The sequence below is a fragment of the Zingiber officinale genome, chromosome 9B (genome assembly GCF_018446385.1).
Source record: "Zingiber officinale cultivar Zhangliang chromosome 9B, Zo_v1.1, whole genome shotgun sequence".
Taxonomy (NCBI): Eukaryota; Viridiplantae; Streptophyta; class Magnoliopsida; order Zingiberales; family Zingiberaceae; genus Zingiber; species Zingiber officinale.
This window is the reverse complement of record NC_056003.1, coordinates 116,421,201-116,446,476: the sequence shown is the minus strand read 5'-3', so window position 1 is coordinate 116,446,476 and position 25,276 is coordinate 116,421,201. Positions and strand designations below refer to the sequence as shown.

General features: G+C 39.0%; 3 protein-coding genes and 1 long non-coding RNA gene across 7 annotated transcripts; 2 read left to right on the top strand and 2 right to left on the bottom strand.

Annotated features, from left to right (window-relative positions):
* The first annotated feature begins 1,077 nt into the window (after window positions 1-1,077).
* LOC122022583 lies at window positions 1,078-3,437 on the top strand. 2 transcript variants are annotated; one of them, XM_042580616.1, is made up of 3 exons: window positions 1,078-2,072; window positions 2,156-2,736; window positions 3,188-3,437. In XM_042580616.1, exons 1-3 carry the CDS (start codon window positions 1,719-1,721, stop codon window positions 3,192-3,194), a joined length of 942 nt encoding a protein of 313 aa, XP_042436550.1. In that variant the 5' UTR covers window positions 1,078-1,718; the 3' UTR covers window positions 3,195-3,437. The 2 variants fall into 2 exon arrangements, with proteins under 2 accessions (XP_042436550.1, XP_042436551.1); XM_042580617.1 differs by lacking the exon at window positions 3,188-3,437 and having other exon boundaries at window positions 1,098-2,072; window positions 2,156-3,180.
* A 7,838-nt stretch (window positions 3,438-11,275) lies between these two features.
* On the top strand, window positions 11,276-15,717 carry LOC122025323 (COP9 signalosome complex subunit 8-like). Its single transcript, XM_042584107.1, has 5 exons — window positions 11,276-11,469; window positions 11,567-11,646; window positions 11,714-11,895; window positions 15,052-15,159; window positions 15,260-15,717. Exons 1-5 carry the CDS (start codon window positions 11,386-11,388, stop codon window positions 15,397-15,399), a joined length of 594 nt encoding a protein of 197 aa, XP_042440041.1. The 5' UTR covers window positions 11,276-11,385; the 3' UTR covers window positions 15,400-15,717.
* Window positions 15,718-17,127: 1,410 nt separating this feature from the next.
* On the bottom strand, window positions 17,128-20,892 carry LOC122023878 (protein SMAX1-LIKE 3-like). The gene is made up of 2 exons (XM_042582293.1): window positions 18,370-20,892; window positions 17,128-18,273 (listed from the first exon to the last, which is right to left on the bottom strand). The coding sequence occupies exons 1-2, from the start codon at window positions 19,446-19,448 to the stop codon at window positions 17,310-17,312; spliced, it is 2,043 nt and encodes a 680-aa protein (XP_042438227.1). The 5' UTR covers window positions 19,449-20,892; the 3' UTR covers window positions 17,128-17,309.
* Window positions 20,893-21,140: 248 nt separating this feature from the next.
* LOC122023879 lies at window positions 21,141-24,653 on the bottom strand. Of its 3 annotated transcripts, none has more exons than XR_006123246.1 (4): window positions 24,259-24,653; window positions 23,720-23,799; window positions 21,578-21,742; window positions 21,141-21,280 (listed from the first exon to the last, which is right to left on the bottom strand). It is a non-coding gene; the product is annotated as an uncharacterized LOC122023879 (long non-coding RNA). The 3 variants fall into 3 exon arrangements; XR_006123245.1 differs by having other exon boundaries at window positions 24,378-24,653; XR_006123244.1 differs by having other exon boundaries at window positions 23,720-24,648.
* Between the last annotated feature and the right edge of the window lie 623 nt (window positions 24,654-25,276).

The following is a 25,276-nucleotide window of genomic DNA, read 5'->3' as shown; positions in this document are numbered from 1 at the left end:
CAAAGGAAGATTTGCACAGTGAATCGACTCTTTTTGCCTCCACCATGGAAATCTTCCTTCGTCATAAAGATATGGATGGATTATTCGAGTGAGAATAGAGGAAGAAGAGATGATCTTTCAAACACAAAAGTATGTTCTAGCAAAGCACACTAATCATTAGGGTCTTGATCCCTCCCTTAAAACAAAACAAAAGTAGAGAAAAAAGAGGGAAAAAATGTTAGATTTTTGTACCGTACCGAGTGTCGGCATGGTTGGAATGCATTATTAACATGATAGTACTCGTGGAAGTTTTATTTGTGTGAGTAATGTTTGTTATTAAGAGTAAATAATCAGAAGAAGATTATGGCGGTAAAAATTAAGTATTTAATTGTTGTAGTTGTCTTATAGGTAGAAAATTAGAGTATCGGTTAGACTCACATCTAATCATACTAAGTATCTGTTCTATGTGATTGCTCATTCGACATATGGAGAATGTATTGATGAAGAAGAAAGTCTTAGAGTAAACTTTTACGACTTTATCTCGTGTCATCACTAACACGTTGTTTGTAATGAGATTGAAGTAGTAAGATAGAATAACGAAACCGAACTAGAGGTGCGAACTTACGACAATTAGTATTGTTTCATTATGAATGCTCATTGAATATATGGAGAATACACTGATGAAGAAGAAGTAAAACTTTTACGACTTTACCTCGTGTCATCACTAACAAGTTGTTTGTAATGAGACTGAAGTAGTAAGAGAGAATAACGAAACCGAACTAGAGGAGCAAACTTCTGACAAGTAGTATCGTTTCATTATGAATGCTCATTGAACATATGGAGAATGCACTGATTAAGAAGAAAGTCTTAGAGTAAAACTTTTGTGACTTCATTTCGTGTCATCACTAACGAGTTGTTTGTAATGAGCTAGACCGAAGTAGCAAGATTGAATAACGAAACCGAACTAGAGGAGCGAACTTACGACAATAAATTGTTGGTTCATTATGAATGCTCATTGAACATATGGAGAATGTATTGACAAGGAAGAAGGTTTTAGAGTAAAACTTATATGAATTCATCTCTTTTGTCGTTGCAAACAAGTGTCTAGAACAAGACCGAGCTAACAAGATTGCGATACCGAGCTAAAGGAGCGCGACCTTACGATGATTAGGTTGGTTACGGAGCGCCCTAACGAACTTCGGAACAATACTTTCCGGGGAAAAAAAAAATTGCAAGGGAGCAGCTAGCAAAATGGCCATGGTAAAGGGATAGGAGGACCACTAGGAGGAAGAAGCAAGAGCAACAAATGATGGGCAACGAGACTGAAACAGAGTACAACACTCAAATGGCCTTGACTTTGCGGCCACACATGGAACGATCTTCCTCCTCGCTCCCATCGCGATGCTGATCGTCAGGGAAATAACGAATTTGTCATGGAAAAGGGAAAAGGGAAAAGGGAAAGAAAAAAAGATGAGCGAAAAGAGATGCAAAAGGTAGTTCTCCAATCAGAGGAAGGTGGCTCCCTTTTGATGATCGCCGTCTCCGGAGGATTCCTTCAGTTCCAGCTCTGCACCCACTGCACCCAGAGGAGAGGGAGGAGAATCGAGTTGGCTATAAATTCCAGGAGATGATCGTCGTAGGTGTTGAGGGGAGAAGAGAGGAACACCCATCGTCGCTCCCAAGCTGTCTCTGTCGCCATTAAAGCTTCTTCTCCGGCTGCCGGTTTCTTGCTCGATCTGATGAAGCCTGCTTCCGGGGTGGTGAATGGGTTCTACGCCTTCCTCGCCCATGGCGTGGAGGAGCTGGCGAGTGGGGGAGAGAGCTCGAGCGGGTTCATGTCGTTGCAGTTTCTGCAGGGGTGCGTGGCGCTGCTGCGGGCGGCGCACTTGCAGCTCGCCGGCCTGGTGCAGAAGCTCCGGCTGCCGCCTGGGGAGAAGTGGCTGGACGAGTACATGGACGAGAGCGCGCGCATCTGGGAGGTTTGTCATGTGCTCAAGCTCGGCGTCGCCGGGATGGAGAACTACTGCGCCGTCGGAGCGGACTTGGTGGCCGCCGTGGAAGGCCGCCAGATCAATCCGCAACTCCTCCGCCAGGTTTCTGGGATCGTAAAGATCGGGTTTTTGATGCGGTTCGACGTTAAAGGTCGGATCTTTAATGAGGTGGTGCTGCATTGCAGGCGGCGAGGGCGGTGTCTGCTTGCCGGCGAGCGGCGGCGGGTCTGGAGGAGGAGAACAGAGTGCTGATGGAGACGCGGATCGAGCCGCTGTCGCTCCGCTTCAACGAGACGGCGCCGTCGGAGTCGAAGCTCCACGGATTCAACGGATTCCGCGGCGTGCTCCACGCGATGAGCAACGTGAGCTCCTTCCTCCTCGCGGCGCTGCTCTGGGGACTCGTCTGCTGGTGGCCCGGCTGCCGAGCAGCCACCTCCGCCGGCGACAGCTGCGCCGCCCTCGAACCCGGCTACATATCGTCGATCGTCAGGCTGCAGTCGAGGGTGGCGGCCGAGATCGACAGCACCGGCAGCCGCACCGGGCCGCTGGCGCAGGAGTTCCGGCGCTCCAAGGCCGGCGTGGAGGACTTGAGGGAGCACCTCGAGAGGACCGGCGGCGGAGAAAACCCGCAGGACAGAGCGGAGCACCTGAGTGCCTGCCTCGCCCTTCTCCGCTCCGGCATCGACAACATCGCCGGCCAGCTCGACGACTTCCTCGACGAGATCGTCGAGGCGAGGAAGAAGCTCTGGGACATCTGCAGTCTCAGGTAGCTCCGCAAGCAATCAAACCCAGCAACTTTACTCAAAATCGAAGCCCATAATTCCCAATAAACAGAGAGAGAGAGAGAGAGAGAGAAGCGATCAGATTCCACGCGATCATCCATCTCTCCTCTGTTTTAGCTCAAGATCAAATTTTTATTTCTGAATTGCATAAACATCCATCCAATTCACTCATCGTCAACTCGTTTCTTTCTTCCTTTCTCCCTGAAACCATTCTTCCATTCGTGGATGTGTGTTCGACTTTGTCTGAAATTGGAAGAGGGCAGGAGAAGAAGACAAAAGGTTGGAAGCTTTTGTCTGGTTTGGCTCAGGTCGAAGAGGACGAAGTGGAGGAGGAGGAGAGATTAGTCTGAGAAAGTGTGCTGGTTGAAATCGTGTCGCTGTCTTCGAGCATGAGAACATGAGTAACTGAACCTAAAAGTTTGAAGCTTTTTGCAGGAAATGAAGTCGCTAAAGTGATCAAAAGGGGAAAGTGTTTCCCTGTCAATGCTTGTGAAGTTTTGTGGGCTAAAGGCGAGCTCGAACAGTGTAGCTTCTGCTTCAGAGCAGAGCATGTTGTACCTTCAGCAGCCAAAGCATTTCATTTTCATGGAAATTAACATGGTGGAGGAATTAGCCTGCCTATGAACCCTAAGCCTCTGGTTCACGGCGAAGACGGCCAAATAATGCGCGATCCTACCTTTCGAATTTTAACGGGTTGAATATTTTTTTTACTATTTTTAATAATTTTAAAATTTTGATATTTCATGTGTTTATGAATTATAATTTATCTATGAAACAGCTGCTTGAGAAATTATATTTTGTTATTGAATTTTTTTTTTAGAAAATCTTAAGGACGATAATTTCTCTTTGTTTTTTTTCCAATTTTTATTTCCTTTATAAATACTTTTTCTTATCCGTTTTAAGATAATCACTATCACATTCAACGTCAATTATTATTATTATTATTTTATTATTATTATTATTATTTTTTTTACTCCATCTTATTAATTTTGGAGATTAAGAGGATGTTTGACTAGATTTATTAAAAATAGTTTATAAGTTCGTACAACTTATAAGTTATTTTAGGAGCTTATAAGTTGAAAAGGGTATAATGGATTTTGGGCTTTTTATTAATAAATGGTTTTGGGTGAATTTCTGCACTGGGAGGGAGAAAATTGGAAAGAGGCGTTGGCGGAGAAGATGAGACGGCGCTAGAAGAGAAGTCGACGGAGATAGAAAGATATTAGATTTATAAAAATTTATGGAAGATAAGATGAGGATTTATGAAATTATATAGAATATTTTAGAGAACAAAATTATTAAAATAAGATTTTTTTTTAAAATTAGGGTCTTCCATACTTTTTTAAAAACAGCTTTTAAGCTTCAAAACAACTTATTTTGACAGCTTATAAGCTGTTTGAAAAAAAATTTACTAAACAAATTTAAAAAACTTATAAGCTCCAAAATAACTTATAAACTATTTTAGAAAGCTTATAAGCTTAGCTAAACACCCTCTAAATACCTTCTTTATTTATATATTGACTAAATTCAAAATACAATGTATACACACTTAGTCGACTTTCAAGGTATTCCTTCTATTGAGGATTGAAATCCTCATCCTCTTATTGTTCCTTTTTGAGTGTTACTTTATAAACTCTCATTCACCTAATTAATCTTAAAGGTAGACTGTTTTCTTCTTAATTTGCCAATCAAATAAATTTAGAGTACAACTTATGGATACTTAGTTGACCTCCAAGATATTCGTCCTATTTAGGATTTGAATCCTGATTCTTTTATTTAGAAGTACATCTTCAAAATATTCATCATATATATAGAATTCTACCCTTTTCAAAGGTAGATCCGTTACCTTAGCGGCCCCTTTAGTGTTAGTCCCACGGATATCGACGAAGGTTTATGCAGGTACACAGGCCATAGGTGCATGATGGGGTAAACCATAGGTCGTCAATTCCTGAGAATCGATCCCTGATCATTACGGGAGAGATATCATGTGCTCATTGTCTGCGCTACGCCCTGGGGGCAATTCTACCCTTTCCAAAGTTTTCTGTATCCTTGAGAGTAAGGAAGAGGGGGAAAAGATTAATTAAAGAGAGAAAAAAAAGGAGCTCGTGTCCGCGACTATAAGTTGTGGCTAGTCTATGAGCCTGTTGTTGGGGACTGTTGGTTTGTTGGAACTCACCCTCTCCTCTTTCCTCACGGTAGATTTGAGCTCAAGTGGGAGTCGCGAATGTGCATAGAGCTTAAGTGGAAGCTAGGGCGTCGATTGTGGTGGGCATGCCGGATCACAAACACTAGCGTTTAGATGTACTCAAGATAACTTGTTTGTATAGAATGAACTGATTTATGTCCGAATGAATTCATTTTTTGCAAAATTGTCCAAGGAGAATTTGTTTATGTTAGGACCCGTGCAGCCGACAAGAAGGGGGTAAATTGCTTGTATAATAATTAAAATTTTTTCTCGACTTTCAACTCTAATTAGTAGTACAGTTATAACAAAAAATTAAATGAACAACTTTAAAAAGAAAGAGGTAAAAGAATTACTTGGTTACAACTTAGATGGTTGTTAATCCAAGGAAAAAGAAAACACTAAAAATTTCCTTTATTAAAGGCGGAGAAGTCTCTTACACTTTTTAAACGTTCAAGAATAAGATAGAAAATGAATATTTGAGTTGTTGTCTATTTCCTAAGTCCAGGGATTTTTTTATAGCTCCTGAAAAATCTTATCTGAGGTTGGAAGACGCCTGCGATAAGATGGAAGGCGCCTCCAGCGAGGCAAGTTAAGTTAAGGTCTTATCTTCGCCAACGATTACATTTTGCCTAGTCTAAGGCGCCTTCCATGAGTGGTTGAAGGTGCCTTCAACAAGGTTGAAGGCGCCTCCCTATAGAAAGGCGCGAAGGCTCCTTCAGCTACATTGAGGGTGCCTCCAATAGCTCCGCAGCTCCTCTTTGGCTCTTCCGCTGTAGATGATTCCGTCCATTCGGAATTGGGCTCACCCGAACCCATCTTTCGACCTTCTCCTCGAGCAGATTTCCTCCCCGACCTCCCATCCCTCGAACATCGTGCATGTCATTCTTGTCCACCGGTGTACTCTTCTGCAGCTCGTCCCTCAGACGCATCGAGCACCTCGACTCTTTCCCGTGCCATCCTTCTCGCTAGCTGCATCTTCCGCTTGATTTCTTGTGTTCCTAAGCTCTTGTACACTTCGACACAAAGATCAAACACAACAAGACCTAACTGAACTTGGTTGACCACATCAAAATTATCCCAGGATTTTAACAATCTCCTCTTATTTGATGTGCATCAACCCAAGTTTAAGTTAGGGTTAAAAATAATATAACTTATGAAAATAAAAAATAATATAACTTATGTAAAGTTGCAATTAGAATCAAATATTGTAATAAATTAAGCAATAAAATTCGTAATTTAAATTAGTAAAAATTCTTACACCTCCTTAGCTTGTACTTCTCTCCTTTTGATCACATTAAAAAATAGGGTCTTTTAAATGACTTGGAAGTTAGTCCAAAACAAAGTCTAAGGAAAATGAATTTTGAAAAAAAATACTTTGAAAATTTCTAAAAATTTTAATAGGAGTTGAATAGACATATATAAAGCAGATATAAAATTTTACACAAAGTTAACTTAAATAGAAAATAAATTAAAAAAAAATTAATTTAAAAATTATCTTTTTGAGTAATTAACAAATATTTTTAGATTGGCTAAAAAAATAGTTAACTATTTAATAGTTAGTTTATTAAAAATTCATTTCAAGACTTGACTTTCAGGTTGTGGCGAGGTACTAGGCCTTTTTAGATATTGGAACAACAAACACGTCTAGGCAAAACCTTTTAAAGAAACTCAACATTTAATTTTCTTTTGCAAATTGTAACTTTTTTAAAAAAGTTTAATTTATTCTAAGCAGAATTTGAAAACCCAATATAGGTTTCTTCCTACTGGATTAATTAAGTATCTTTTAGGAATATATTTTGATGATAACTTTCTAATTTTACTCTTATGGTATCTAAAATACCAATTGAGTCTTTGCTAATTTCTAGAATATGAGTATGCAGAATTTTTTAATTTTCCTATTTGTTCCTTTAAATTTACATTTTCAATTTTTAACTTATCAAACTCTTCTATTAAACAAGATTTTGCTAAGATTCTTTTTATTTTTAAGTTTTCCTTTTTTCAAAATTTTCTTTTGGATTTTAAATTTGCACATTAATTTAGTTATAGATTTAATGCCAAAGTAAAGTTGATCACGAGGTAAGACGTCTACCTCACTTATCATGTCAGATCTAAAACTTAATTCTCCCCCTACTTCACTGCATTCGTTTGATGTCGCTTCCCTTTCATTGATGCTAGTTTTTGATGAACTTTGTTCTTTATGACTAGCCATCAGTGCTAGTTCGGCGTATACTTTTATTTCTGACTCAGATGACGAGCTTTCATCCCAAGTGACCTTGAGATTCTTGTGTTTGTTTTACTTGGTGCCTTTGCCTTTTTCCTTTTTGAGCTCCTAGCAGTCGTCCTTTATATATCCTTCTTTTTGACATTGGTAGCATCAAACCTTCTTTCTATTTCTTTGATTTTTCTATTTTGCAATTCTTTAAATTTATTAGACTTATTTTTTTTAAACTTTCTTACCATGTACGCTTCTTGGTCTCCTTCCAGATCTGAGTCCGACTCGGGTTCGTCCTTCTTGGTGACTCTTAGTGCCAGATTCTAGCTTGACTCTACTGTTGTACCCACATATCGAGTCTCATGTAATTCTAAAGTTGAAAACAACTCCTCTAGGGTACTTACCTTCAGGTCCTTCAAGATGTAGTTGGCGTCTACGATCGAAGTCCATTTAGGGGTTCGAGGAAAGACGTTTAGTGCGTAGCGTACCGAGTCTCGGTTGGTTACCGTTTTATCGAGGTTGCCTAGTTTGGTGATTAGCTCCTTGATCTTTGCATGCAGTTCGACTACATTCTCACATTTTTCTAGACGGATGTTCATCAATTTGTTCCGAAGAATGTCCCATCATGCAAGTTTCGCTTCGGAGGTTCCTTCGTGGAGTTCCAAGAACTTATCCCAAAGGTCTTTTGCCGATGTATAGCTTCCGATGCGATTTGCTTCTTGAGGCGGTAATACACTTAAAAGGTGATATTCCGCTCTGCTGTTGGCCGTGAAATCGCTCTCCTTTTTCGTCCAGAAGTACTCTTTTTTCTCTATGCCTTGTTGATATTTTGAAACTGCAAAATCGTACTTAATTATTAAAAGGATTTCATAGTCGGTTTTTAGGAATACCTCCATTCGACGTTTTCAGTGTGCGAACTCCCCCTCAAACTTTGGTGGGATGAGACTGTTGGTGCAATCGACCTAGGTTTTGATCGGTACGATCATAGTTTTGATGTGTGTGTCAAAGAGTTTAAGTTAAGTTCACCCTTGTATTTGATATGTGTATTTGAGTTGTGCAGGTTTGCAGGATACACATGCGACTCAGGTTGATGGTTTCGGGTTCGGTGAAAGATGAAGCATCCGAGGGACCGTGGACAATGCAGCGAGGACAAGGGCCGAGGGAAGCGACTTCGAGGCAGACGGGAAGGATGTCATTGGGGACGAGCCGCGGGATTGAATGCATCCGAGGGAAGAGAACCAAAGGAAGTATGCTTGAAGGCAAGAGGTTAAAGCTACAAAGGAAGCGTCAAATGAGTCGTAAGGGTGAGAGTACGAGTGCATGAGAAATTATATTCGGAGTAAAATCCTAGTTTTAGGGTTTTACTGTAGTATTACTATAGCAGTACTGTAGCAGTCGACTGCATGTTTTAGCAGTCGACTGGTGCAGTCGACCGCACAGTCGACCGCGCAGTGGAGTAAGAGTAAGCAATCTCTGAACCACGTAAAGGATTTGTGTTAGTGTTTGCTCTTACTTGTTTATTTTCATTGTTTTAATTTTCGTATTCTGCTTGCGTAACTAACCTTGTAGAGAAGAATCGAACTTGGGGGTAACCTAGCTATCCAACCCCCTTCTAGCCGACCACCGATCCCTTACAGAGACTTGGTCCGACCATTGATTTTGATTCAGTCGGCGGTTAGTCCTTCTGAAGTGTACTCGCTTTGATACCACTTGTTAGGACCCGTGCGGTCGGTAAGAGGGGGGTGAATTGTCTATATAACAATTAAAAACCTTTCTTGACTTCCAACCCTAATTAGTAGTACAGTTATAACAACAAATTAAATAAACAATTTTAAAAAGAAAGAGGCAAAAGAGTTATTTGGTTACATCTTAGATGATTGTTAATCCATGACAAAAGAAAGCATCTCTTTCGTTGAAAGTGGAGAAGCCTCTTACACTCTTTGAATGTTTAGGAATAAGCTAGGAAATGAATACTTGAGTTGTTATTTATTTCCTAAGTCTAGGGTTCTTTTTATAGCCACTAGAAAATCTTATCTGAGACTGGAAGGTGTCTCCAATAAGGTGGAAGGTGCCTCCAGTGAGGCAAGTGAAGATAAGGTCTTATCTTCGCCAACGATTGCATTTTGCCCAGTCTAAGATGCCTTCCATGAGTGGTTGAAGGTGCCTTTAACCCTGTTGAAGGCGCATTCCCACAGAAAGACGCGAAGGCGCCTTCAGTCACATTAAGGGCACCTCCAGCAGCTCCGTAGCTCCCCTTTGGCTCTTCCGCTGTTTCAATTGCCTGGGTGATTCCGTTCATCAGGAATTGGGCTCACTTGAATCCATCTTCCGGCCTTCTCCTCAAGTAGGCTTCCTCTCTGGCTTTTCATCCCTCAAACGTCACACACGTCTTTCTCGTCTACCGGTGTACTCTTCCGCAGTACCTCGTCCCTCGGACGTATCGAGCCCGCTGACTTTCTCCTGTAACGTCCTTCTCATTAGCTGCGTCTTCTGCTTGACTTCTTGTGTTCCTAAACTTTTGCACACTTAGATACAATGATCAAACACAACAAGACCTAACTGAACTTGATTGACTACATCAAAACTATCCCAGAGTTATAACAATTTATGGTATCGATAGTGGCAAGATTCGAATATCATGATGGAAGAATTGTCCGTTCATAGTCGAGAAGAGAAGAATGTCGAAGAAATAGCTAGGAGATTTGTTCCTTGTGAGAATTTAGAGCTTGGAGGATGCTTTGGGGTGTGCTAAAGACTCTAGGAGACCAAAGTATTAGTAGAGAGAGCATTTTTCTAAGGAATAACCTTTTAGTCTTTAGAGTGTAAGGCATGCTCTATTTCGTAGTTGTTCTTCTAAGTAATTTGTGAGACCCTAAATTTACTTGTCGTCAGCAAAAATTAAAAGAGCCTCTTATATTTTTTTAGAATCATCAAATGGGCGAGCTCCTTACAGGTGGCACAGCTATCCTCAAGGTCCCACCAAAATTGATTGAATATATTATAGTAATTGATCCTGTCCGAGCGCTGAATCAACGGTCGCTGGGCACGTGGCGCTCCCTGCTGTCTCCTCGTACGCTCCGGTGATCCTGCAGCAAAACCGAGCCGGGTGGGGTTTCCCGGACAGAAGAATCTTCGATCGTACGATTCTGCATATGACCTGGTCATCGAACATGCCTGTTGTCAGCGACAAAGGTTACTAGGATAACGTCCCTATTGTCCCGTGTCTTTTGGTTTCATCCTCTCGAGGCAAGCGTCCGATTGCTCGGCGGCTCCTTGCCCGCTCGGCAAGCCCACGGGGTTGACCCCCCTTGACTCCTGACCCCTACGTGTCGTTGACCCTTTGCCCATGAGGACCCCCCGGCCTTATCACCGAATCAGTAACTATAAAATCGTAACTGTCACGTATATTATAGTAGTTACAGTTTCGTAACTATTATAATGTGAATGTTAGATGAGCATATTGAATTTGTATTGTAATAATTACGAAATCATAACTACAAAATAAATAATATGTGAACAAGGTTAAATCCGTATTGTAGTAGTTATGAAATTGTTACTGCTACTACATGAATATTTTTGAACATGTTAAATATGTGTTGTAACAGCTACGAAATCGTATATGTTACAACATAGTAGTAGTTACAAAACCATAACTACTACAATGCACCCGATAAATTCATGATTTAATTTAAGTAGTGGGAGATAATAATGTGATTCATAATTACTATACACATCTGATAAATTCATTATTTAATTTGTATGTTGAGTAATTGTACATGAATTACTTATGGAGTACGACATCTTTTTATTTAAAGGATACTTTCTCAATTTGTCCAGCATCAGTCTCAACTTCGATAAATTAAGGAATAATTTTTTTTAATAGACGATTAACCTAATAATATTAGACTGATATACTATCTACTGCAGATACCTTTCGATTTACTCTTATATCCAATGAAAAAATTTATATAATTAAATCAACCATCTCATAATTAATCCGCATGGGCTAAATACATGCTACCAATTAAAAATAAATTTAAAAGGGGGACGTCTTTCAATGCTTAGAAAAGTTTTAATGAATGGTAACACTTTTTGAAGGGTGAAACTCAAAAACAAACAAACTACGATGGGCAAAGTGGAATTTTGCTTCCTTTGTCAGAACGCACTGATTAAGCTTGGCTTCGGCTGGGCGAAGACGGAGGCAGGAAGAAATCGCCCCTCGGCTTCTACCTCGCGATGGATCTCTCTCCTATCCAGAAAGACCTCGCCTCCAAGTGCTACTCCGCCGTCGCTGACACCTGCGACGATCTCATGCTCAAGGTAAGATCCATCTTCCGTTACGGCTTCTCTAGGGTTTCCCATCTCGAATTTTCCACGCTTTTCGCCTTGTCTTTGATGCTTATCTGTGTGGTTTTAGTTGGCGTCGCGGGGAATCCGCTACCAAGACGAGTGGCCCTTCGCCATCCATCTCCTTGGACATGTCTTTGCGAACGATCTGTAAGACGCAAGCTTTATGTTTGATCGGTTTGGGCTTGGAACTGATGGCCGATTGTTTATTTTTCAGCAATAGCGCGAGGTTTCTGTGGAAATCTATACCGCTGGAGATCAAGGAGAGCAGACCGGAGATTGCTGCTGTTTGGAAAATCGGGCAATGCCTATGGACTCGGGATTATGCTGGGGTGTACGACGCGATTCGTGGGTTTGATTGGAGCGCTGAAATTACCGCCATGGTTGTTGCTTTCTCAGGTAGCGTTTCTCATTTGATTGTTTTTTTTTAATTATTATTATTTGTAAGTTAAATTACTTGGAGTTCTTGAGATGTGGGAGCACAAATTCGTTGTTGGAGGAGATAACAACAAAGACTTCATCGGATATGTGCATTCTTGATTTTACAATGAATATTTTTATTAATGGAAATTGTTGGATGATCACTAGTCCTTTAATTCCATCTAAGCCATATCACATGGTTACTCCTTTTCAACAATGATTACAGGAAGGGAGACTAGGTCTATGACTATGCATAATACACTAGTATAGTTGTAGAATTGTAATGCCTTTATGCCCTTGCTCAAATTTTCTATTTCCTTTCAGTATTTTATTTATAAAATTCTGATATAATATAGTAAACAAGAGAATGTTGGCATTGGCTAGTGAGGGAGAATAAAATTTTTAGTTAATGAAAAATTATCAGTAGTTTCTCAATAGAAGATGAAAAGAGACAAAATAATTAGTCAATAAATTTTATAGCTAAACAAGTTGGATCAATTGGAGTTGGAAGGTGCGAGAAATTAGATGTAACTAAAGAGTTTTTTTAGTTAATTTGATTAAAAGCAATTTAAGCTAGATGACTGTAGCTAATAAAGCTATCTTACATACAGCTCAATAATGTCTATTCAATGGATCATCAAATAGTTGTGACACGTGACTTCTTTTACGCTTTGTCTAAGAAAAAATGAAGTCCATTTTATTATTGCATAATTTCTGGGCAATCATTTTCCCTATTATTAGCTAAAAGTTTGTTATTTGTTTGTTTTAATAAAGTCATATTGATATATTTGATTGTTCACCTTAAATATATCATCACTATAACAACAAACAAGAGTTTGAGTCAAATTACTTTGATGTTACTCATTAAATATATCATCACTCAATATCCATATTTTCATGCTCAGATAGTTTAAATAAACTCTGTTAGCACTTTTACCTGTATATCAGAGAATTCTTTTCCATGCTAGTCTAACATGTTCATGGCAGTGTGTTGGATTTCATCACGCTATAAGATCCTAGAGTTAGCTCACTTCCCTCGAACAATTTGTTGAGAGTTAGTAACCTGAATGCTTTTGCTAATTAAGCTCTTGAAAACCTTAATGATAGTAGCCTAGTCGTATGTGACCTCTCACTGCGGTAGTATTGAAGTGTTTTATAACAGTAGCCTAGTCCAGACAGTGGAATTTTTTTTTTGGAACAGGGTTTTGGGTAATATTGATTTGGCAGGGATACTTAAGGTTTGTAGAAAGGACAATGTTGCTACCTGTAAATTAATATTTGAAACTCAAAAGACTGTCTTTGTGCATTTGTAATAGTATCAAAATTGGTAAAATTGCTCTAGAATTCTGGTAATGAAGATTGTGTCTAGCAAGCTTCCAAGAATCCTTTGTATCCCTTTACCTCTCCCTTTAATTAGTTTTTTGTTGTTGAATGCTTGCATATTAGAATGGCCCAGCTATGCACACATTGCTGGAAACAGGCCATGGCGTTGAGAGTTTTTTTTTCAATTCTGTTTGACAAACATGCCCTATCATTTCCTTACACAGTTTAGGAAACTGTTTCCCGTGATATATTCTCTATGAAACTCTCTCCTTTTGAAAAATGTTGTAGACAGTTGCTTTCTTTGTAAAAGGAGTTGGAGTTGACAATGGTTTTAAGTTCGGATACATGGGTAACTAACTGTAACCTGGATGGCGTCAGACTAATATTTAGTTTGGATGTGAATTTAAATGTAATAATTGGGTGAATTGTGTAAGAGTTTGGACCATATTATCCGTGCAGCATCTTAAGATTGGTCAGATAGTTCAAAGGTAGTCGTGAATAGAGGTGTAAATGAGTCAAGCCGCTCGCGAGCGGCTCGGTCAAAGCTCGACTCGAGCTCAGAGTTAACCGAGCTCGAGCCGAGCTCGAGCCGGCATGTTTAATATCCCAAATCTTGTTTGGTTGATGGGAATGAAATCAAGATTTTGGAATGAAACCCAAAAACTTGGGTATGGATGAACCCACCCTCTCCCTTGGATTTTGATGGAATGAGAATGAAAATTAAGTTTTGGACGAAAATATCCTTAGTATATTTGTTCATTTTTAATTTCATTTCACTCTCTCTTCTTGTTCTCTCTCATCACACTTTCTCTCTCCTCATTCTCTCTCATCACACATTCTCTACTATTTTCTCTTTGTATTCTCTCCCATCACACACTCTCTCTCCTCATTTTCTCTCTTCATTCTCTCATCATTTTTTCATCATACTTTCTCTCTTCTCAATCTCTCTTACCATACTCTCTCATCACATTTTCTCTCTCTCTTCATTTTCTCCCATCCAAGCTCGAGCTCGACTCGGCTCATTTGCAGCCCTACTTGTGAAGCTTCTGTATTGCATGCATTGCCTGTTGTGTGCTCACTGCTGCATAGAAGCAACAAAGACACAGAATGAATTACTTGAAAACCTGATGCTTGAAATTTAGTACTTCACTGGTCCAATATACACAAAAATGTTTTCTATTTCAGAAGCTATTTTAATTTGTATGACAAAGAATCAGCATTTTCTCTCCTCCTTCCAATTGATTGTTGTTATTTTGCCTCAGTGTATTATATCGCTTAACTCTGAAATCAAACATTTCTTGTAAGTTTGCTTGACAAGAATAGTTATCTCATGTGATCGAGATCCTTGCTTGCAAGTTCACGATCTTCATTTTTGTTGTGAGAAATGATGGTGTTCATATCCACCAAAACTGGCTATTCATTATGTTTTGGAAAATGATGGTGATTATACAACTGCACATGAATAGACTGAACCAATCTAAGATTTTGAACTTGCAAAATAATCCTACTTGTGTTTTCTGTATTCTAAATTCACCAGCATTAGATATACCTATAATATATATTACCTTAAAGATAACTAGTTTAATGCAGGAGGAGATTTGATTCAATAGAACAGCTACTTGTTTATACATATTCTTACATCTTTGACATATTGACTAGATCTCAGTTTGGTTTTACTTCATGTCTTTATTGGTACATTGTTTGTAAGAATTCTTTGCCGGTTCTCCTTGGATTTTGTGGTTTTAGAAACTTGATACCATCTTGTTCGTATAAAATCTCACGTCACTTGGACATCTTTCTGCTGTGTCTTAGAAAACTATACCAAGAAGATGTTTCAGATGTTAAATTCTGCATATTCAACAATTAGCGTCACCGATGTAGCTCACTTTTTGGGAATGAGTGAGGACCGCGCCATAGATTGTACGTAAAGTGACTGTTGTTTTCAACATACATGATAATTTAAAATTTTTGCTGGTGATTAACTGAGCTTTTTCGAATGCGTGTTACTTTGTTGGTGCAGATGCCTTGCAGCACGGGTGGAAATTGGATTCATCTTGTAAGATGGTTATCGTGAAGAAGCCAAAGACGGTCACCGAGCGTAAGTTGGATCCGAGCAAATTACAGCGTCTGACGGAATACGTTTTCCATTTAGAGCACTAGAATCCTCTTCATTTTTTTCCTTCTAGTTTGCTTTCGGTCAGCTGCCTACCGAATCATTTCAGTTGAGATATTAAACTCCAGCTAGATTGGACTGGTCTAACCGGGAAAACTGGATTTGTCGTCATGGTCAGATTCAGTTCTTCAATTGGATTGAAAGTGCAAATGACCTGGGTAAAAACATGATGGCCAGTTAAACTAAAGAATCCTTCTTTAATCACATGTTGTGCATGCTGAACCAATTGCTTAGTCTTAAACCATAAACTTATCAATTGGCTTGTAAATAACAACACAATCAATGTTATTGAACTATTATGTCTAGCCTATGACACCACTAATCCTTGTTATTTAGTTACAATTAAGATCTCATCTCAATGTGATTGGCTAGCTAATTACTTTTAAGTAGTAGCTCGCAAGGATTTAGTAAGAAATTTTGATAAGAATTTTGACCTGCCATTAATTGTCAATGGGACTCTTAATATCAATGCTATTACTCTATTAAACTGAAACATATAAGTAAATTATAACACCTACTATAAACACTACTAGGGCACTCTATGTGTCATTTTTTTATATACCAAATATTTAGATTTTACAATTCGATTAATCTTGAGGCAGAGAGTTTGATTTCATATTTTGCCCATTAAGTAAATTCAAAAAGTGAGGTGGCTCTTAATGTGATTTCATATTTTGCCGTCTGTATCATTTATCAATAGTTGATCATACTGATTGTAATAGATCAATTCTAGTTCTTCACTTCAAATCTCTTCCTCACTTATTGCCTAGCCATGGAAGACTATGCTCCTCATAGTGAAGTCAAAATCTAGATTGTTATTATTATTTTTTTAAAAAAGTAAGGCCCTTGTGACTTTCTTGGGATTGAGATTGGTTCCAAAAGTTAGGGTTTCTTCAACTTTCTTGGGATCCATTCTCTTTTAGACTGCCTTCAACAGCTGCAACAAGATCAAAGAAAAAGAAATGAGTAATGATATGAATAAATGAATAAAGCTATTCTCCATTGGAATGAAGTCCCTTTAATTCAAATTCATTGTTATTTAACGGTGAAGAAAGGAAATTTAGTTTTTTTTAGAGTAAGCATTTTGTTAGCAAACTCCACACACTAGGCTAATACCTAAACTCATCAGCTCATCAATTATTGTATCATTATCTTTATTATTATCATCATCCAAATATTTTATTTTTCTTCCAATACAAGTAGAAAAAAAGCTTCCATAGAGTATATTTTCATTTTTGAAATGCAAATGAAATGTCAAACTTATTCTAATGCCAAGTAAAATTAACTTTTTAAACTAATTTAGATGCTAATATTTTATACTTAGTGTTTGGGAATTATTAAGGGGGTGGAGTAGGATAAAAGATGAAGGACTATCAACTTTTTAGGATTCATCAAAACTTTAATTAGGGTTTTAAAAGATTGATGCTTATCTTTATTCTTCATCACTAATCTTTTGACCCACATCTTTTTTTTTATCTTAATAAGAAAAGAAGATGATTCTTTTCTTAATTGCATCACTAAGCATTTTATAAAAGTAGTGTATATGTTCTTAACAATTTTTGAAGTTAGATTAGGGTTGATAGTAGTTGTTTAACTCAAATGGTTTAATCACGGAAGCGAGAAATTTAGAAAGATATGTTATAGGACTTGACACTCATGTGGATCGATTCATGATGTTACGAGTGTGTTAGGTTCGTTGAAACCTTAATAACTCATCGGCGAGCTTGATCCTTACACCACTCGCTAGTAAAGCCAACACTAAGCTGATTTACAAGTGTTTCCTCGCATCAAGCACCAACATCTAGTTACTAAATCTTGCCGAAGGATTCAATGAAGAAGTTAAACTTGGAAAAAAAACAAAGGGGGAAAAAAAATCCTTGCCTCTCTACCACATTCATTACGGGTCTTGATGAAGAAACTCAAAGAAGAACATCCCATCCGCCAACTCAAGAAGTCCAACTGCGTCAAAGGAACCATTATCTTTCACATCATCATCACACACAGTTGTTGAAAGATTCAAATCCAATGAAAGATGGACGTTTACTTCCTTCTCGCGCTCATTGATCTCCCAAGTGTTTGGTTTAGTCGAAGAACAGTTCGTTAGAATGATAATTGCATCACTTAGACTCGCTTCAGCACCGTTATAGCTCCTCACTTTCCCTCCCTCCATTGCATTCTTGAAACCAACTCGGGTTTGGTGGTCTAGTTGGTTGATATCTTCGATCAAGATAACACGGTGGGGATCTTCGTTGAGAGCTTGAAATAATCTCTCGAGACAACTATCACTCGGCTCAATTCTCGACCTTTTCTTGCAAGGATAATGATCATAGCCGACGTCGAATAGTCTAGATTTGTCGAGGCTAATTGAGATGAGGTTACTTTGAGAACCAAATACTAGGCTTGCAAGTTCTCTAGCTATTCTTCTTTTACTTTCAGTATCTTCACCTTCAAAGAACAACCATGTGGATGACTTCCATTTTCTTTTGATCATCCCGGATCTGCTTTGAAGAACGGCGGTAGCTATCTCCGTGACGGTTTCTTGTCGCGACGGGAAATCCTTCTCCAACGCATCACAAAGTATCTTCAAATTCTCCGCATTAAGCTCCCGAAACTTGGGAATGTACTCTACTTCCATGGTGCTGCTTGAGGTGCACGAGTTCGGGTTCGATGACTTATCGAAGGCTGAAACGGTTGGCAACTGCCAATGTCGTTGGTTCAGGCCCAAGCTCAGGGGAAGCTGATCGAAGGATGAGATCGACGACAATGAATCTTCATCGCACGGAGAAGATGAACCGAATCTGTAATGTTGGTGCCAAGAAGAAGAAGGTAGAGCTTCTGCTTCACAACTGAAATCTGAAACACTGAAGAAAACAAAAGAAGAGAAGATCAACAAAAGGAACATGAACAGGACAAAAAAAATCTTATCTTTTTTCTGAAGAAATGGATGATCTTGTTACCAATTGAAATTGAGACTTAGTTCGAAGCTGATGGCAGGAATGGTGAGAGGTTGAAGACGAAGACGAGCTTCGAGAGAAGGGAACTCGACTTTGCAGCTCATGTAAGCTTTATATGTTGCGATCGCCATGAGACAAACTCTGTTAGAGATGAAGCTTCTAATCTCCATGATCAGTTGCTCCACTGCATCTCCATTAATGGCTCTGTTTTCAGCAATGGATTGGAGGTCGCCCAGATAGAGGACGAGCATTGTTCCGTGGGTGGAATCTCTGAAGATGTTGCGTCTCAGATCGGCGATTTTCTCATCAAAATTTGATCTTGGCGTGTTCTTGAAGGAGACGAGTGGTGGGAGCGTGATGATCTGAGCGTTCTTGAGAGGCTCTGGCACGTCGTTGTTTCCGGTGGCTTGTACTCTGTGAATCACAGCTCTGGCGACGGCGTCAATGGCGTCGAGGGACTCTCCGACTAGGACAAGGTTCTTCCTTTGCTTGCTTGTTAGAGCTTCCATGACTCTGATTTCGTCGCTGAGGTTCGATTTGGGCGGTGGATTTGGTCTGGATTCGATGCTCGATTGCTCGAGGTTGAGCTTGACCTGGGCGCTGCAGAAGCCGGCCTCGCGCATGACGCGGCTGACGCTGGGGTCGTCGAGGATGGAGACGGCGAGGTGGTCGAGCTCGATCTTGACGGGGAGGAGGGGCGGCGGCGGCGGAGTGGAGGAGGAGGAGGAGGAGGTGTCGGTGGCGACGCCGCGGCGGTGGTGGGCTTGGGCGCGTTTGAAGGCGGCGACGAGGGAGTTGGAGAGGGAGGGGAGGGGGCGGTGGTGGGAGGAGTAGGCGGCGGGGAGGCGGTTGAGGGCGACGTTGAGGCAGAGGTCGAGGGCGTTGCAGCGGAGGGGGTGCGAGTGGTGGGACAGGAGGCAGGCGACGCGGAAGGAGCCGCCGGAGGTGAGCATGGTGGAGGCGACGTGGAGTGGCGTCACCTGGGCGTGGCCCCGCCGCCTGGCGAGCGCAACTGCCTGTCCGACCACCGCGGCGGCCGCCACCGTGAGGCCGTGCCGTAGAATGGAACCGCCCGTTCTCATGGCTGCCACTCCCCTGCTTCTTCTCCGTGTATATAGACTTGACGGGGGAGAGAGGTCGTGGCTTAAGTTGTGGTTTAAGTTGTGCTTTCATAATTTAAGGAGAAATTTTTTATTTTGTTCCCTATAATTTGTTTTGGATGATAATTTCCTCCGAATATGATATATTCCAATTCGAATGGAGGAAAGTATATAAGGATTTTTTTACCTGATTAAATAATCGAACATGAGGATTTTTAGATTCGAGCATGAAGACTGATATGATAAAATTCTATTCATACTCGACCTGAATAACTTATTAAATTATATTAAATTATTAGTATAGAGCTTATGATATTTTATTATTTTTTATATGATGTTTCTTTAATTTTTTTTCTTACTGTTTTCTTAAGAATTTACTAAATATCCAATAACATTGTGCAAATAATTTAAATTTGGAAAAAATATATGATAATATGATATTTGATTAGGGTCTGAGTAGTATGAGAATGAATATAATAAATGATAATGAAAATGGAGGATATGAAATTCAAACCCATTGTCTTCCCTAATATGTTTGCTGATTAGAATAAAAAAAAAATTGGTGTCATTTTACCTTGAGGTCCTAACATTACTACATTTTAACAGAATAGATGGTTAGAGGAAATTCGCATTTTTCTCATTGTAGTTTTCCTTATTTTTCAAATGTTCCTAGTTCTGAAATTAACATATGCATGAAAGTAGATTAATTAAGGGAAAAATGATTTCATTTTTATACTCATACCTCCAAAGTAGTGGATTAAGTGTAGATGGATGTTGGATTGTGCTTTTCTTGTGTTGGAGGTTAAATTGGCACCTAAAGTTGATTTTGCAAATGAAAAAGTGTTAAGTCTATGCCCTACAACTCAAATTCCAAGGGAAAAGTTTCTAAAGTGTAAAGCATCCCTAAAATTCTCTTGTCATGTCATTAAACAAGTAGCAAAAGGATTTCAAGAGTGCAATGAAGAGAATAAACACATGAGAGAAGCCATTAGAGTTATGTGTTTGAGTATTTTGATGATGCAACAAATACTTCTGTTAATAATTCATAGGGTTTTGACTGGTCTCACAGAGGGTGCAACTTTGATCTAAAGCAGTGGGAGAAAAGAAAAAGTGCACAGTATCTAAGAGATGTTTCATTCTCAATCATTTTGGAAGATTAGATCATGTATCATGATCTCATATACCTGCATAAAGAGCATACAGGTGGTCAAGAATTGCTAAAGAAAAAAAAGATTAGTATCCTGTAATCAGTTTTAGTTATCAGTTTCCATTTTAAACCAAATTTATTTAGACAGATGAGTTTTAAATCAGTAAAAGAAGTTACACAATCTCTTCTTAAATTTGATGAGCATCTCTCTCTCTCTCTCTCTCTCTCTCCTTAAAGTAAACACAAGATTAGTGTAAGCTTTCTCGGTCTGCTGCGTTTTAAATTAGTGTAAGCTTATAAGCAAAGGGTAAACTCTATAGTAAACTGAAGCTGAGTTTCTGATGTGTGGTAGTCTTAGTTTACACTAAACTCTATTTTGAAGCTTCTTAGACAATCATTTACTTTTCAAAATATATAAATTGGATGGTGCGATCCGAAGACCTCCATCCTATATTGAACCAAGGAAATTGAACCAAGGCATCCAATTGAACAGATAAGAATATCTACAAAAAAATTATAAATAAATTAAACCTCTTGGAAAATTTCGATTTGGTATGGTTTTTGAAAACATTCCTAGTTAAAAATCCATAACTTGCCTTTCTTTCAAAGGTAGTCAGTCTCATCCCTGTTCTGGTTCCCAGTCAAAAAAGCTTGGTCTAACAGCATGCTGCAAAAGACAAGACAGAAATAAAAACTTCTCGAATTATTTGCTGGAACAAAACAAACAAAGAATAGAGGCAAAAACAGACATGCTATAAAGGAAAAGAAAAGAAAAGAAAAGAATATAATAAATATATATATATCATATCATATACATAATATATAATATGGATAAAGTTGTGCAATCTTTTCTTCATTCCTGAGTGAGAACAACAGTTTGAACGAAGAGCAAGGCAGTTGATAAAGTTTGAGAGTAAGAAAAAAGCAAAGACAGAAAGATGTGTAACATGATCACTCACTCTACCTTTGCTTTTGGATGAGGTGGTGCTCTTATTTTGAGGGGAACAGCGGGAGCAAAGCAAACCAAAGCATTTAGTCCTCATTTTGATGTTGCTGTCTTTTGCGGTCTTGGATCTTGTGCAGCAAAGCATTTTGGTTGGCCATCAAAGACCTAGCAATAGCATAGTAGCTAGAGATGGTGTTAGATTTAAGATTGTGAAGAGTTTTCTTTGGTTTGTGAAAATTTTTTATTTTTAGTTTGCTTGGTTTATATTCATTGTTAATGGTCATGGAGTATATTTGATTAGGAGAGTAAAATTGAGATATAATTATTGTTATCTCATTATCCTTTCTAGTTGTTTCATACATTTCGAGAAATACATATCAAGCTTACTCTATTTCAAACTCTAAAGAATACATGAAGGCAACTAGAGCAGTTGAGAGTGAAAAGCAGAGTGAGTAAATGAATTATCGTTTGCTATTAAATTATATTGTAAGTGTTACTATATTGTGTTTAGGTGCTATTAAATTAGAAAAAAATATACATGTAAGATTCATGCATAAATGCACTTCAAAATTGTGTACCAACAAAATGCCACGGTTCATATAGTTGAACATGAGGTGAGGGTTTGAATCTCGACATAGCCGAGGTAAATACTTCCTAGTCACTATTCCCAAGGTTAGTAGCCGCCTGTGATTTATCTCCTCCGTATTGGCCTTGGGACGAGTTGGCGGGAGGTTGATTTATACAAGGATGTTGTTGCCAATAGGCCTGAGTCGATTCCCAATGGGTGAGGAATACCCCGCTAGTTGCCTCAACCCCTCCTTGCATGTGCTACTATTGCTGAGCAAAACCCCCCATGATTTATCTCCCTTTCAGATAGTGGGGGCCACCATGAAGGGGCTACCGAGATGACAATTTCACCTTTTACTGCCAATAAGAGGACCTCATGCCAATCCTTTAAAAGTTGGTGCTCCTACTATTGTCCCTTCTTTTGGCTCATGGAATAGAGTTTTTTTAGTTTGACATTCCTCCATCCATTGTTGTTGTGCTTTCCAAAAAACCATTTATGGAAGAGCACGATTTGTAAGTCTCCAATACTTTCTTTCCTTATTTACTAAATTTACAAGACAAACAAAATTTGATGAATACATTTTCTTATGATTAATCGTATTGCAAAAGATATTTGGAAAGATACTTTAGGAGGATTAATTGTACAATTAATTGAAAATTCTCAAGGCACCTAGTCGAATAGGTCCATTTTTTAAAACATCAAATGGTTAACAAATGCAAGTTACCTAGTCAAATAAAAAATGGAGAAATAATAAGTTAGAATTGAAGGAAAATAAAAAATGGAAAACTAAGTTAGCTCAGTCCTAGAGTAAGATTCTGACCCTCACCCAAGTTGATCAGTATGTGTGTGAGAGAGAGCCTTTGATTTTTTTTTTTTTTGGAAGATCTGAATAGGATGGTTGGCTCTATTTAAAATTTAAATAGAGGAATCGTTCCTTGACTAGTCAAAGCCCGAGAAAATAAGGTTCGACTAGTTAGTTTAGGATATGCTAAGACTACACAGGTCGATCATGTTCAGAACTGAATAAGGTGTATCAAAGGTAACCAACTTATCGAATGGAGAATAAAATGATTTAAAAAAAATAAAATATTGATGCGTCTTATATTTGTTGTCCATTATGGAATGTGACAATAGGAGCGGAACTCGGTTTGGATTGAGTTGGTTCTTGAAAAACAAAAGAGACTTGACCAAACCTGAAGTGATTCAGTTTAGGGAGAAACAACAAACTGAGACTGGCAGACAACATGAAGAAGGGTTAAACACTAGAGTTTAAAAAATCTTGTATGGTGCTTTTAGGAAAATAAACACACATTACACCAAGCAATTCCAATCCCTTGGAATAAACATATTTGTATTGGTTTGCAAGAAGGTATATCTAAATGTTTGCCTACAAAGTTATCAAACTCAATTAAGAAAAAGCATCAGCATGAAATAAACAGCAACAGATGGTTGAATGATTGGACCAGACATGCAACTAGAAGAAAACGGAAATCAGTAGTAGCACATAACACTAATTTTTCAGCACACAATTATCCATCTCTAAGACAACAGATATAGTATCATGTCGATGTGAATCAATAGTTGGAACTTACCACACCTACAATCTCTGTATTCAAGTTCTCAAACTCTACATGTAGCAGTCAATCAGATGGTCACTGAAAAGCAGTCATCCCTGCAAATGGAAAGCATCAAAATGGACCCTGATCAACCTCAAAATCAATTCCTTTTAAAATATCAACATCATGCTCATATCACATTTAAAGTTCAGAAAAGGGAAGTCGATTAATCAAAGCAGTTATAGAAAATTTGGTTCACATACTTCTTCCAATCAGGACAGGGAAATAGTTACAATAGTAGAAATTTGACCAACAACTAGATCAGATAACCAGTTTCACAATTAGGTTAATCCACATTGCTTGCTTAACCTATTCCATCATTGATCTCTACACAAATATGCTGGTCGAATATGGTTATCTATTGGAATTTGGGAAACAACTGTGGAACATAAAGAAGAACTTTAACCATAGAAGGAAAATTAGAACATTGCTAATCAGTTGAGATATGGACAAAACACAAGAATCACTATCCAAGATTGTTGCTTGACAGCAGACCAGTGAGAGTTATGCATTACACAGTACGAAGGTTGCATCAGTTTCAAATCCCATTCTCTTCTGAATAGTTTATGTTGAGCAGATCGACAAGGGCGATCTAAGACATCAACAAAATGAGATCTTTGAAACTATAGAATACCAAAACAATGCAATCAGATTCGAATCCCATCTAAAAAGCAAGAAAGGACACGAAGAAAGATCTTCAAGGTGGAATGGGCGGCGCAAGGACGGAAGGCCAAGCTCCTGGGAAGGGCAGGGGATTCGCTGAGGGAGGAGAAGTCGAACCAGGGGAATGGAGGTGAAGAAGACTCGGACATGGTTCAGCTGGTGGGGCCAACATCATTTCTGGTGGGCTCCATCAAATGCAGTTCCCAGATCGGGTATAAAATGAGGGTTGGTGTTTCATGGGTGCGTTCTTCAGTCAGCTATATAGGCAACGAGTTCAAGCTCGCCTCTTCCCGGCGAGGATTAGGGTTCTATCATTCCAGGAATCTTGCGCAGCCTTCTCCTTCAGCTTCCGCTGCAGCCATGGTAAGAGATCAAGAACCATCTCCGTTCTTTACAGTTGGTTCCTTATTGATCTAACAATCTATGCGATTCGATTTTCATAGGCCCAGGAAGTTTCTTTTACCTTGAACGGAGCGATTCTGCTCGGAGGTGAGCGGAATTCTAGAATTTGGTATTCTTCGCTTGAGACTCCTTTGCTATGACAAAACAAAGGTTTTTTTCTAGTATTATTCTGTTTTGACGTCTGGATCTATCAAAAAAGACGTTTTCTGCTTCTTTTTTCTCGTACTTGGAAAGCTAAGAACTTCAAGAAGCTTATTTTATTAGTCTGTGCATTTTTCGTATGATCCTGAAGCCCAAAGTTCGATAATCGTGGTTATTATTCAAAGGCGCAGTTTGCTAAGCTTGCGTACAATAATAGTTTGGGATTGGCATTGACAGTTTTAGTTTTCTGAGATTGCATGTTACAAAAGAAATATTGTATTCTCAACTGAAACTCTGTTCTGCTTCAATTTGCTTCCTTAATTAGAT